The sequence below is a fragment of the Schistocerca nitens genome, chromosome 1 (assembly GCF_023898315.1).
Source record: "Schistocerca nitens isolate TAMUIC-IGC-003100 chromosome 1, iqSchNite1.1, whole genome shotgun sequence".
Classification (NCBI taxonomy): domain Eukaryota; kingdom Metazoa; phylum Arthropoda; class Insecta; order Orthoptera; family Acrididae; genus Schistocerca; species Schistocerca nitens.
The window spans coordinates 175,139,386-175,153,402 of NC_064614.1; the positions used below are offsets into that span (position 1 = coordinate 175,139,386).

The 14,017-nt window shown below is 43.2% G+C and overlaps 1 protein-coding gene across 2 annotated transcripts in view; it reads right to left on the minus strand.

The window, feature by feature from the left end:
- Positions 1-1,001: 1,001 nt before the first annotated feature.
- Positions 1,002-14,017, minus strand: part of LOC126244856 (ras-related and estrogen-regulated growth inhibitor-like) — a 619,627-nt gene continuing 606,611 nt past the window's right edge. For both annotated transcript variants that reach the window (XM_049948271.1, XM_049948270.1), the window contains one exon: positions 1,002-5,140. In XM_049948271.1, coding sequence (XP_049804228.1) covers positions 4,873-5,140 — 268 coding nt within the window. In that variant the 3' untranslated portion in view covers positions 1,002-4,872. The remainder of the gene's footprint in view (positions 5,141-14,017) is intronic.

The window sequence follows — 14,017 nt, forward strand, 5'->3', positions numbered from 1 at the left end:
ACCAATTTAGTATTGGAGGGCAGCGTGGAGGGTAAAAATCGTAGAGGGATATCAAGAGATGAATTCACTAAACTGATTCAGAAGGATGAAGGTTGCAGCAGGTACTGGGAGATGAAGAAGCTTGCACGGGATAGGGTAGCATGGAGAGCTGCATCAAACCAGTCTCTGAGCTGAAGACCACAACAACAACATCACTCAAAAGACTCTGAGACGTATTATCAGCACTTACTAGTTAATCATAATTTCAATAACAGTGAGAGGATCACATCCCCATTGCACAGTGGTCGACTATTACACTTCAGTGATTTCAGTAGGACCTTACGAGTGATTTTCACGTTCATTGATACTGTACCCGCTGTTCTTTAAGTTGTACTATTTATGTAATCGTGAGCTGCTGATTTGAGTCTATTTTCATTACTGACGTCGGATAGCCCTACAAGATTGATTATTTGTATAATTAATTTATGTTTAGAAAAGGCATAGTTTAATTAAATCATGACTTGCTGATTCTACTTGCACTAACAGTTCACTTACTAAAGCGCAGTCACATTGCAGTCTGAAATAGATCGTAAATTGGAACTTCAAGTATACAAATTTGCAGCGTCACTGAAGACTTCTGATCAGCTATTCGGCCACCATCACTGAGTTGATGGATTTTGATCAACCTTTCATTGCGTAAGAACACCATTCAAGATCGGAATCCTGTTGTACACTAACAGTCTACTGAAAACAGCTCCTTAATCATGTGAACAGCTTTAGTAATATTTCTCAGATCTTGCGTTTTCACATGACGGAACCACAGTGGTGTTCAGGCATTCGCAAGGAGGGAGACCTATAGGAGTGATGACGTATGTACTTACCTGAGTCCTCAAAAACTGTAGCATAGTTGTTACTCTCGGGTCGAACAGCCTTTGCACACACTGTTTCATCTTAATGATAAGAAAGGGAAAAAAGTATTGAACTTCAAAGAACGACAAGTTATTTTACAGTTTTTGCGTAATTGATATATTTAGTCAAATGAAATGTACAAAGTATTTGGAAGCAACATGAGTCGCCTATTTCACAGACATCACATAAATTTCGACTGTAGGAATGGGGTGTCGCCGCGAGATCAACAGGTATGACAACTTATCTGCGAGGTAGCGCGGACAGCATGTCATTGGCGCTTTCTGATGCTGGGTCAGGTCGAAACACACTGCTCGCTCTACGCCAAAAGAACTAAGCTGAGAACTGTCTGGAATGATCTACAAATAGCGATGGCGTACGTCCAACCAAAGTCCAAAAATGCCAAAGACCACCTACATTTACCTTCTTTACGACAGCTGTATTGGCAACCGCAGTGAAACTTCCTTCTCCTATTAACAATCTGAAAAATTTTATTTTGCTTGATACCAAAGGCGTTGCTACGTATGCCTTTTATAAATGGCTGTCCGCGTACATTGCAGATAGGTTTACAGTCACCTGATACTGGCGACTTTAGGGAACCTGATGGACAGCTAAGTGTACGCTGTACAAGGGCACTTCTTATCCTAAGAGGAACATGAAAATAAAATTTATTACTCTGTCCAACAGGAATGTGTGAAGTATGGAATATGTTGTGTAACAGATTCACAGCAATCGAAAATTAGATTCTGTTATATACATTCATAAAATGTGGAATTTTTATTGTACACGGATGTGAATGGCCATGACAAATACTAATTAGCACTGTTGCATTAAAAAAGCATCTGTAGGTATAATACAAGGACATGTAACACCGTTTCTTAAAGTAATAGAACAGTTGATGACTATTTACAATAAATCATTTTATAAAAATATCATTGCGATGAAGGAATGTGTCATAATACTATAATGTCTGTAAGGCACGTGGTTTCACTTCTTAAATTACACAATGAATCTCAAATTCACTCACTTGGTGCAAAATGTTCTTTATATACATTTATGTCTTCATCCTTTTATGTACATCAGCAAATATCATTACTTTAAACGCTTGTGTCTCAAACGTCTCTGGGAACTTGTAATTAATTTACACGTATTTATTCGGATGTAGTTGACGTATGTGAATATTAGGCAGTCATCAAAGTCCACGAAAATGCCTGTCACATACTGGACATGTCATACGATCAGCAATACACACTAAGTGACTCGTAAGTGGTATCTTCCTCACATTCGACAAGCCCAAGAAAGATAATTAGAAACTGAATAATTAACATGTGTCTGAGAAGGGCTATGGAGCCACATATGAGTACAATGTGTTGTGCCAACACCAGTAGAAGAATCGGATCTTACTAAGCCATGCCAATAAGGAAAGGCAGCTGTTAAGTCCTCTCATCGTGCCTACACTCCGAAACGAGATGCAGACGAGATGCAGACGAGATGGATTTTGTTTGCCATTGCGGTGCATTGAAATGTGCAGGGATGTTTTGCTTAGATGGAGTTCGCAAAAACAAGTTAAAATGTCACCGAGTATTTGTTTGCACCGCACCGTAAAACAAGATCCACATCAAGTGCGTCTAGATCTAATACAAGAAACAACATTTCGGTCACGTTTATCGCCGACTGTCATTTCGGAATATAAACACCTCAGCTGCAGACCATTACGAACTAAAGTCATAAATAGACCTCACTTCATTAACTCACAAAACATTTATGCTGTTTATAAGGGTCAGTCACTAAATAACACGGGATACTTAATTTAACAAGACAAGTGCGTTACCTGAAACGTTTAGAACCGCACTAAAATTAGCTTATAATACAAATGTCTCACCCCAAAAACAGTGGTATGTTTCACTCAAATGCAAAACAGCGCATCTTACAGCGAGACGCATTTGAATGATCACCTATTCGATGTTTAGGTGAGGAACTTTTTTAACGAGAAGGAACAAACTATCGATGTAATAGGACCAAAACCACACCGAAGAAAACAAAATATTGCCAATCTCCTGATGTGTACTTCTTTGGCAATGTATACTCTAGAAGTATTATTGATTTTGTGACTATACTATCGGAAACTACAAGAAGGTTTGTTTACGGTCATAATTTCACCATCAGACTTCACTCTATGCTGTTCAACAAACTTCCTGCGCCCAAGTCCAAGCTTATTACTGTATGTTTGATAAAAGTCGGTTAATGTTAGTGTGACGTTAGGTGTGCAGAAGTGATTGTACATATTGTTCTGTTCCACTTTGCTGTAATTCCTCAACTGCAGTTTGTAGACCGAATAACTGCAACACTACGAGACCATTCGAGAAAGATTGTTATTCAGGCAGTGTAATTATTTTAATCAGAGGGATGTACACCACTAACTGACGACATTGAAATGTGGGCATTTTTTAGTCCTATTATATCGAGGTTTCATTTCTTCTCGTTACGAAACTTACACTGTTATACTTTGAACAGGTGGCCATTCAAATGCCTGTCATGGTAAAACGCGCAGTTCTGCATGCGAATGGCTTACACCCATGTTTTCTGGGGTGAGCGATTTATATCCCAAGGACATTTTCGTGCGGTTCTGAGCGTTCGAGGTGACGGACTTCCCTTGCTATCGAAGTACTTTACAGAGTCTTCTTTTTCTGGACTAGAAGATGTGCTTCGGACTGAGAAGTAATATGTACCATTACAACAGACTACCGATTATCCGCAGAGTAGGAACAAGTAACAACAAAATTTGGCACGGATAAATTATGAGTTTTCTCCTCTGACACAGTTTGACAGCCGTCAGCAAACTTTAAATGGTCAAATGGCTCTAAGCATTATGGGGCTTAACATCTGAGGTCATAGTCCCCCTAGACTTAGAACTACTTAAACCTAACTAAGCTAAGAACATCACACACATCCATGCCCGAGGCAGGACTCGAACCTGCAACCGTAGCAGCAGCGCGATTCCGGACTGAAGCGCCTGGAACTGCTCGGCTACAGCGGCCGGCATCAAACTTTAAACCAAGGATGTCCAACCCGCGGCCCGCGAGCCGTATACGATGCTAAGCAAGCAACATCGCGGTCCAAAAAGCGAACGTGTATCACACGATCGGCTACAAAACAAAGTCCATAAAATTCCAATTGTTATGGTAAAATGAATATTTTCAATTTAAAATTCCTGCTAAATCTTCGACTGTCTCCCTCCTGCCCCCCCCCCCCCTCTCTCTCTTTCCAGCGTGTTAGTTTTAAGTATATTATGTGCTGCCCAAAAATACTCTTCTTGCAATGTGGTCCAGTTAAGCTGATAGGTTGGACACACCCGCTTTAAAGCAACACTGAATTTGTTCATACTGTCATGACACTCGTAGAATCTTCAGTGTCTCCTGGGATGGAAGCAAACGCTTGTCAGCTGCCTCTTGTATTTGTAGCGATACCTTCGCTCTCGACCTTAAAGAACTTGACTGGTAGAGACTTCAACATGTCAAATGTTGGATCATTTCCGCTGCACATTAATGCAAGTGTGTTGGGTCCATTTAGGAGCGACTTTGATCCCTACGTTTGGAGGGGGGTATTCCAGTGCACAACCTACTGTCGGTAAGGCCACGTACCCAAATCGTAGGTCAACGAATCTAGTCAATACTGTGTATAAATATGCCCTCTAAAACAGGGCAGTCTCGAATGGGGAGCTTCTAACAAGCATCACACGTCTTCGCATCTTATGCAAAGCACTTCTTGTGAGATGCAGTTCATGTGGGAAGCCTCGAAACCTCGAGTCGTTCTCACGCGAGAGATTCTGTCCACGGACAGCTGCCTAGGTACTCGAGGAATGCGGCACCCAGCCGCACCGTGTGCTGCGGTGGGACACCCCGGCGGTCCCTCGGCGCACAGTGTGTAGGAACGGACGCGACGGCGACGGCGTCGTCAGGCCCCACTGCCGGGGCACAGGCGGGCCAGCTATATGGAGAGCGACGGCCTCTTCTTGCGGTCGCCGGAGGCCTTGTTGCTGTTCTTGCCGAAGATGTTGCCGAGCACCTTGCTGACCGAGTTGACGCCCAGCTTGCGGCGGATGGGCAGCGCGCGCAGCAGCTGCACGGAGCGCGCCTCGCGCAGCAGCGACTGGAAGGCCAGCGAGACGCCCGCGAAGTTCTCGGCGGCGCTCACCTCGTAGAACTGGCAGCCGTACTGCAGCGACAGCTCCTGGCCCGCGTCCACGCAGATCTCACTGCAACAGCGCCGCCCGCAACCGACTCAACACCAGCACCACAAAAACATAGGGGGTGTTATACCGTTATACAGGTTGTTTGAGAACTACTTTTACAAAGTTTGGGGACAGATTTCTTACACCGACCCAAAAAGGCCATCAAATGAAACAAATTTACTGTTGTGAAACTTCCCGGTAGATTAAAATTGTGTGCCGGACCGAGACTCGAACTCGGGACCTATGCCTTTCGCGGGCAAGTGCTCTACCAACTTTTTTTTTTTTTTTTTTTACTCTCATTTTGTTCGCTTTTGTTCGTTGCATGTGCTCGGGGCGGACGTCGTAAGACATCCATTTACGAGGGCTATTCCGAAAGTAAGGTCCGATAGGTCGCGAAATGGAAACCACGGTAAAAATCAAAAATGTTTTATTTGCAACAGTTAGATACACCTTGCAGCTACTTATCTCCATAGTCGCCGACCCGACTTAGACGTGTATCGTAGCGTTGTACCAACTTTCCCATACCCTCGCTATAGAAGGCAGCCACCAGTGCTCTCCGCCAATTCTCTACGCTGGTCTACGGCTCGTTGTCTTGTGCCGAAATGTTGTCTTCATAACCAGCGGTTCATGTGACCAGAGGTGAAACTCAGAGGGAGACAATTACGGGCTGTATTGTGGGTACTCTCACATTTCCATTTGAAAACGATGCAGGAGCATCTTCATTGCCCCTGCAGAATGCGGCTGAGAATTGTCTTGAAGACGAAACAGCACGACAGTTATGTAATGTTAGCTGCATAGCTTCAGGGGAAATTTCTCACCAGGCCCCCGTACTTGGCGGCAGACACTATTTTCTAGACATCTTTACGCACTCACTGCGAGCTCAGAAATGAGAAGACCGACGTGATGCTAACTGGGGTTATACTAGAGACACTACCCAACACATCTGTGCAAAGCTTTATCGGATTTTCATAGTCGTTTCCATTTCGTGACCGATCGGACCTTACTTTCGGAATAGCCCTCGTATATTCTTTGTTGATCGATTGACTCAGTTTTTTATTACAGAGGGCACCTAACCCTCTGACCGAACACGCTGAGCTACCGTGCCGGCTCCAACTGAGCTACCCAAGCACGACTCAGGCCCCGTCCTCACAGCTTTACTTAAGTACCTCGCCTCCTACCTTCCAAACTTGACAGAAGCTCTCCTGCGAACCATGCAGAACTATCACTCCTGAAAGAAAGGATATTACGGAGACATGGCTTTGCCACAGCCTGGGGGATGTTTCCAGAATGAGATTTTCACTCTGCAGCGGAGTATGCGCTGATATGAAACTTCCTGGCAGATTAAAAGGGGGCGTGAGTCGTGCTTGGGTAGCTCAGTTGGTAGAGCACTTGCCCGCGAAAGGCAAGGGTCCCGAGTTCGAGTCTCGGTCCGACACACAGTTTTAATCTGCTAGGAAGTTTCATATCAGCGCACACTCCGCTGCAGAGTGAAAATTTCATTCTAGAAACATCCCCCAGGCTGTGGCTAAGCCATGTCTCCGCAATATCCTTTCTTCCAGGAGTACTAGTTCTGCAAGGTTCGCAGGAGAGCTTCTGTGAAGTTTGGAAGGTAGGAGACGAGGTACTGGCGGAATTAAAGCTGTGAGGACGGGGCGTGAGTCGCGCTTGGGTAGCTCAGTTGGTACAGCACTTGCTCGCGAAAGGCAAAGGTCCCGAGTTCGAGTCTTGATCCGGCACCAAGTTTTAATCTGCCAGGAAGTTTCATATCAGCGCACACTCCACTGTAGAGTGAAAATTTGATTCTAACATTCTACAGTGTTTCTGCAAAGCAGTTAACATATCTCTGAGACAACATTCAGATTTGATTTCATTAATGTCGAGGTACTTTGATACCTCGATATGTTTATATTGCAATGATATTATTCTTATGTGAATTCTTTCTTTTGTCACTATGACCTTTGACATACTTCTATTTCTGATTTTTGGGCGCGTAAGCGTTTATTAGAGAGTCGAGTCTCGGTCGTCATGTTGAAAAGACGCAAATTGTAGTCAGTTTATGTAATGTGAACTTTAACAGTGAGGAAGATATTTTCAGGTATGTTTTATATTGTGAAGTGATGTTTTGTGAGTTACGTGATATTGCAACAAAAGTAATAAAAAAGGAGTGTAACTTAAATTCGGAGTGCTGATTACTTCTTTACATCGCCATTGTGCTAACTTGCAAAAGTTTGATCTTCAAGAATGGTTTATGAAACACATCTATAAAACTTTTGAATATCGCAGAATAACACCTAGGCCTCTTTGCATCCCAGCTTGGAATCATCAGCACGTAGATTTTCGACGATTGAGCCCTGAGTTCAAAACGAGACCAGCGTGAGAAACACGAAAAGAAACGACTTTATTAACTGTGCTCTAATGACAGCTGTCACATAATATAACTTTTTTTGCCCGAAAATGCAATATTTAGCAGCGTGAGCAACGCTACAATCATAATTAAATTTTGACCTTTGTTGTGGTAGGGTTGTTAGAACCTCCATCAAAAATGGTTCAAATGGCTCTATGCACTATGGGACGTAACATCTGAGGCCATCAGTCCCCTAGAACTTAGAACTACTTAAACCTAACTAACCTAAGGACATCACACACATGCATGCTCGAGGAAGGATTAGAACCTGCGACCGTAGCGGTTGCACGGTTCCGGACTGAAGCGCCTAGAACCGCTCGGCCACAGCGGCCGGCAAACCTCCATCATCAGGTGGATTTCCCTTTGTTAGTATGATATATGTGTGTGTTGTATTACGATTTTTGGAGGAACTTATGGGACTGTCTAGTAGAGAACAAAACACTACTTCAGAACATGGTTTGGCCTTTTTTTACCCTAAGCTTAACACATATTTAATGATAAAAATAAAATAAATAAAACAGAATACCTCCACTGGTCAGTTTCCTACCACTGTCGTAGCACATCACATGTATAGTGCTGTATTTTGTAAACACAGATAGCGTGTGGAAACTACTAGGTGCAAGGATCACATAGCAAAAGAGAAACGTTATGACAAAGTACAGAGAATGTCCATCGTAACAACATTATTTCATAATACGTTTTAAAGGATTTTGGAGGTCTTTGTATTGAGGTGTTGAATACGTGCATTTGAATAATAATTTCAATTGGTACATAAATCCGATTTTGTCAAGTTTATACAGCTCAACTTCATACTCGTTTATATAATCAAGTGACATTTGCAAACTATAAGTACAATAATTAGAATGAGATTTTCACTCTGCAGCGGAGTGTGCGCTGATATGAAACTTCCTGGCAGATTAAAACTGTGTGCCCGACCGAGACTCGAACTCGGGACCTTTGCCTTTCGCGAGCAAGTACTCTACCAACTGAGCTACCGAAGCACAACTCACGCGCGGTCCTCACAGCTTTACTTCTGCCAGTATCTCGTCTCCTACAAGTACAATAATTATGTTGGATAGAGTGGTAAAATTATACATAATTAATATTTTTTGTTGCGATTCACAGATAGGAATGGAAGGCCGGAGGTAGAGGGAGAGGAAGGGAAAGAGAACTGGGAAGAAGAGTAGAAGGAGTGATTGTATGAGAGCAAACTTTCCAAAGCAGAGAGTTCTTAAAATTATATGTTACATGTAATAACTGACTAAAGAGTACGATAATACATTGGTTAATGCTTTAAAATATGCACACACATGTACGATTTGTGCTATCGGTTAATGTACATATAGCTTCAAGCTGAGAGGTGGTACAAGATGTTGGCGTGATGGTATACTTTTAAATAACGTCAACCCATTTCGTGGTTGTCATAATGACATAACTAAATATTTATGGTGAATATTAAGATGTGTGTGTGTGTGTGTGTGTGTGTGTGTGTGTGTGTGTTGCAACTCTAATGACGCAGGCAGTTGCTGAAAACAAAGATTATGCAATTGTTAATATTGTCATTTTTGTCGTGTAAGATGGATTCAGGCATATCGATATGCATGCCATAGCGTGAGCTAGCCAATAGGTTCCAAAACGCAGAGCAAAAAAACGGGACGTTACCGGTGCTAATATCTCCAGCTCTATTGGGGACAGGAAGGTAGGGAAAAGTGTTTTAGATGGCCCCTGGGCTAGGGGCCATTTGCATATACAATAGAAGGACAGTCTAAGTGTCACTATCCTACAACACAGAGTCAAATTATGAATATTACATATTTCCTACTGCTTAGGCAAATCGAGAAAATCGAGCATATCGGTTGGCTCGTTTAGCATTTGCCATTGGGCTTGATGGGACTTACAGAGGAACCTTTAGTTCATGGACGGTTCCTTGTAAAACCACATAATACGTAATTATAATACATTACATTTCTGTGGTAATGTTGCTCTAGTGTATTCTTTTCCTTTTTTGAAGATACTCAAGAAGCATGCTTACCATAGAGGAACCTGTGACTGTTACTAGACTGCGGTACCTTATCTGAAGGTGTAACAAGAGTTCTATAGGAAATTTCACAAAACCATCACCAAAAAGAGCAAACAATCGGTCCCCAGTTCGAGTCTCGGTCGGGTACACAGTTTTAATCTGCCAGGAAGTTTCATATCAGCGCACACTCCGCTGCAGAGTGAAAATCTCATTCTGGAAACATCCCCCAGGCTGTGGCTAAGCCATGTCTCCGCTATATCCTTTCTTTCAGGAGTGCTAGTTCTGCAAGGTTCGCAGGAGAGCTTCTGTAAAGTTTGCAAGGTAGGAGGCGAGATACTGGCAGAAGTAAAGCTGTGAGTACCGGGCGTGAGTCGTGCTTCGGTAGCTCAGTGGTAGAGCACTTGCCCGCGAAAGGCAAAGGTCCCGAGTTCGAGTCTCGGTCGGGTACACAGTTTTAATCTGCCAGGAAGTTTCGAATCGGTTACTTGTCAACAATTTCCAAAGAGCTGCAAACGTTGCAGATGAAACTGACCCTTTGAGACCTCCTATGCCACAGGAGACTGTTCAGTGAATCATAGAAGCAACCGAAAGAAGTGTGAATGCATCAACTCGTCGTTTAAGCAACGAATCAGACGTCCCAAAAACAACGATTCTGAAAGTTTTACACTTTGTGCTAAAGAAAAAAGGGCGCAACATTCAGGTTCTTGACTAATTAGACCATGAAGATTACAGAGCTCACAAATGCTGCGTGCTACGGTTTGATAGCAGCAACACACAATCAGCATCGCGTAGATCACATCTTGATTATTAGAGAGCCCATATTCCCCATGTGAAGAAAAAATAACAAGTACAAGTGCTGCATATAGAGTAACAAATCGAGTTGTAAAACTATTGTAGGCTCCAACAGACTATCACAAGCATAGACTGTTATCCTTCTCCTAGTAGCCTTGCTCATTTAAGGTCGTAACCGTATTACCTGTACGTTAGGTGTATTACATAACTATCAGACAGTACCTCAATTCGATGGATTTTTTTTTGTGTGTCATCGGTGTCTTATTAGATTCCCCTAGAAAACAGAAGCGATTAACCATCTAGAAACTGAGTGAGTGTATATAAAGGGACACGTGATCTAAAAAACATTTTTGTCCTACATAGTTATCCTCATGTCCGTTACTTAAAAATAAATTGTATAACGAAACTGAAATTGTCAATCTTTACCACTGGTTCTGGGTTTATTCGCAAATTGTTAATTTGTAACGTGAAACAGACGGATATTGTAGTGAAAAAAAGAAAAAAAAAAGATTGCGCTAAAAACGCAATTTGATCAAAACACGGTAATATAAAAAAGAACTAGAAAACAAAAACATATCTAGCATGGCTTCAATACTTCGTCGAGCTTATATATAACATGTTCCCGTTATTCTTAAGCAATTTCCACGCTTATCAATAGTAACAGGAAACTTTTCCCTTTGATCATGATGATCAACATGCTATTGAGTACAAAATAACTATAATTCCATACAGTTGTTTATGGTTGTCCATGTAAGCTGTACTTGCATCAGAAGTAATTGCTGTCGTTAGACAAAAGCACAGAACGTAAGTGATCAACAGATTTTTATTATTATAAAAGGAAATTTATATTTTGTAGGGATATAAAATACACAAAAGTGTACACAAAAGTGAACGATGTACGGTTCTAGCTATGTGCAAAACAAAGTAATGTTGTCGCCTCCCAGTTTGTCTCTCATACATTCCCTTATGTTACCTTCCCTACCAGTCCTACAAATACTACCGGTAATCCTCCCATTTACTATGTAGTTTATGAACTGTACCAAAACCACCGAATCGTAGCTTTGGTAGAGTGCAGTTCTAGCAACGAGCCACCTTACGGTAGCCGGTCGATGTGGGCGAGCGGTTCTAGGCGCTTCAGTTTCGAACCACGCGACCCCTACGGTCGCAGGTTCGAATCCTGCCTCGGGCATGAATGTGTGTGATGTCCTTAGGTTAGTTAGGTTTAAGTAGTTCTAACAAGGGAACCTCCCAATCGCACCCCCCTCAGATTTAGTTATAAGTTGGCACAGTGGATAGGCCTTGATAAATTGAACACAGATCCGTTGAGAAAACAGGAAGAAGTTGTGTGGAACTGTGAAAAAATAAGCAAAATTTACAAACTGAGTAGTCCATGGGCCACATAGGCAACATCATGGACAATGTGAGCTCAGGAGCGCTGTGGTCCCGTGGTAGCGTGAGCGGCTGCTGAACGAGAGGTCTTCCCTCGAATGAAAATTTTACTTTCTTTATTTTTGCATAGTTATTATCTTTCCGTTCGTTCATTGACGTCTCTGTTCACTGTAATAAGTTTAGTGTCTCTGTTTTGCGACCGCATCGCAAAACCGTGCGATTAGTAGACGAAAGGACGTGCCTCTCCAATGGGAACCGAAAACATTTGATCGCATGGTCATAGGTCAACCGATTCCTCGACACGAAAATACATCTGATATATTCTATACGACACTGGTGACGGCATGTCCGTCACATGACAGGAATATGTTGTCGACCCACCTAACTTGTACACTTGGCGAATGGGTAGAAACATTCTTCTACCTTGCCCGATTTAGGTTTCCTTGTGGATGTGATAATCACTCCCAAAAAAGTGATGAAAACATAAGAGTTTGTCACATAAACTGAAAATAAAAAATTAAACTTTTCACTCGATGGAAGATTTGAACCAAGGACCTTTCGTTCTGCAACTGCTCACGTTACCACGAGACCACGGCGCTCCTGCGGTCCTACTGTCCTTGATGTTACCTATCTTCCCATTAACTACTCAGTTTGTATATTTTGCTTATTTTTTCACAGTTCCACACAACTTCTTCCTGTTTTCTCAATTGATCTGTTTTCAGTTTTTCAAGGCCTATCCACTGTGCCAACTTATAACTAAATCTGAGGGGGGTGCGATGGGGAGGTTCCCTTGTAAGTTCTAAGGGACTGATGACCTCAGATGTTACGTCCCATAGTACTCAGAGCCATTTGAACCATTTACCTTACGGTACCACCCAATGGCAGAGAGATACACAAAAAGCGAAAGTGAGGCATGGATTCAAAATGACTACAGTTTATCGACCCTTCTATTTTGCAGAAGGAACTAGGAAACATATACATTACTATTCTGGAGCATCTGATAACAAACGTACTTGCGTATTATGTGAATGCATCCATTATGTTTAGAAATGGATCTAGACTTTATGACCACCCTGTAGTGGAAACCCTAGCTCTGTAGCATGCGTTTCGGGAAAAAAAAAAATCCTGAGGGGCGCAATTGTCGGTACAGAAATTCTAGCCGCCTTGTCGTTTGGTTTGGCGGGCCTTAAAACAGATGTTAACAAAGCCTTCCAGTTCTCGCCGTTCGCGCATGCGCCAGAGCGGCAGCACCATTTGTAAGTGCAAAGCATAGTTTGATTTATCGCCCGCCGGCTCAGTACAATGGCGTCGTAATTGGAGACGCATGGCGAGCCGCGACCCGAGTGCGCATGCGCCGGCGCGCTTTGCGAGCGCCCGCACACGGCCTTGTTAGCGCGCGGGACGTCTCACTCGGCCGCTTTCCCCGCTAGCGCCACTTGTTGCTGCATTCCTGCGCCGTCAGACCCGTGGCCAGAGCGTTAGGGGAGGGGGGGGGACGTGGCGCCTGATTTACGAATAATACTCGTCCCAGCCCGACCAATTAAACCGCGCCGTAAATCACGGCAATTCATTTACTTCAAGTCCGCGTTTAAAGCGCTGGCTGGCTATCACACTCCCAGCCCGACACTTTCTCCTCGTTCCGTTTGGAATTGTTCCGTCACAACGGGAGAGCAACGTTGTGACAATCCGTGCCAGAAACGCGCTCGTCCTCCCGCTTTTCGAAATGACGGTGCTCACTCAGATGACAACGGGACTCCTGTGGCTGTCGCAGTGAAGGTAAATCGTGAATAACTCACGCCGAGGTGAGAACGGCCTCGTCCTGGTATTCGAAGGTGACAGTGAAACACACGCTGGCTCCTGAGAATCATCTTACCCCAGAATAACTTCAAGCGAGGCAGGTGTGGCTCGCCCGAGTACGTAAAAGTTATTCATTTCCTGTTGCCACTTCGATGAGCACACTTCGATACGGAGTGTTAAATGCCGCATGAGCTGTGTTAGAGCATGATTTTGGCTAATTCATCCATTGGTAAGACTTGCCAAATCTGAAATATAAAACTGGTTTATTGAGAGCCAGTCACTGCAGCTAAATAAAGCGGTATACGCAGAGTGTAATACCGTGCAGTATGGTATAAACTGAGCGACATATATTGCGTGGTGATCACACAATGTATGCTTGACCTAACAAATGAAATGACTGAGAAATACACTTCTCGTCCCCTACTGTCTCTCCAGAGCACACCCTTGTAAGAAACCATTGCTTTTCCAGGCCTGGCCTGGCTAGTTTTCGCCGGGCGAA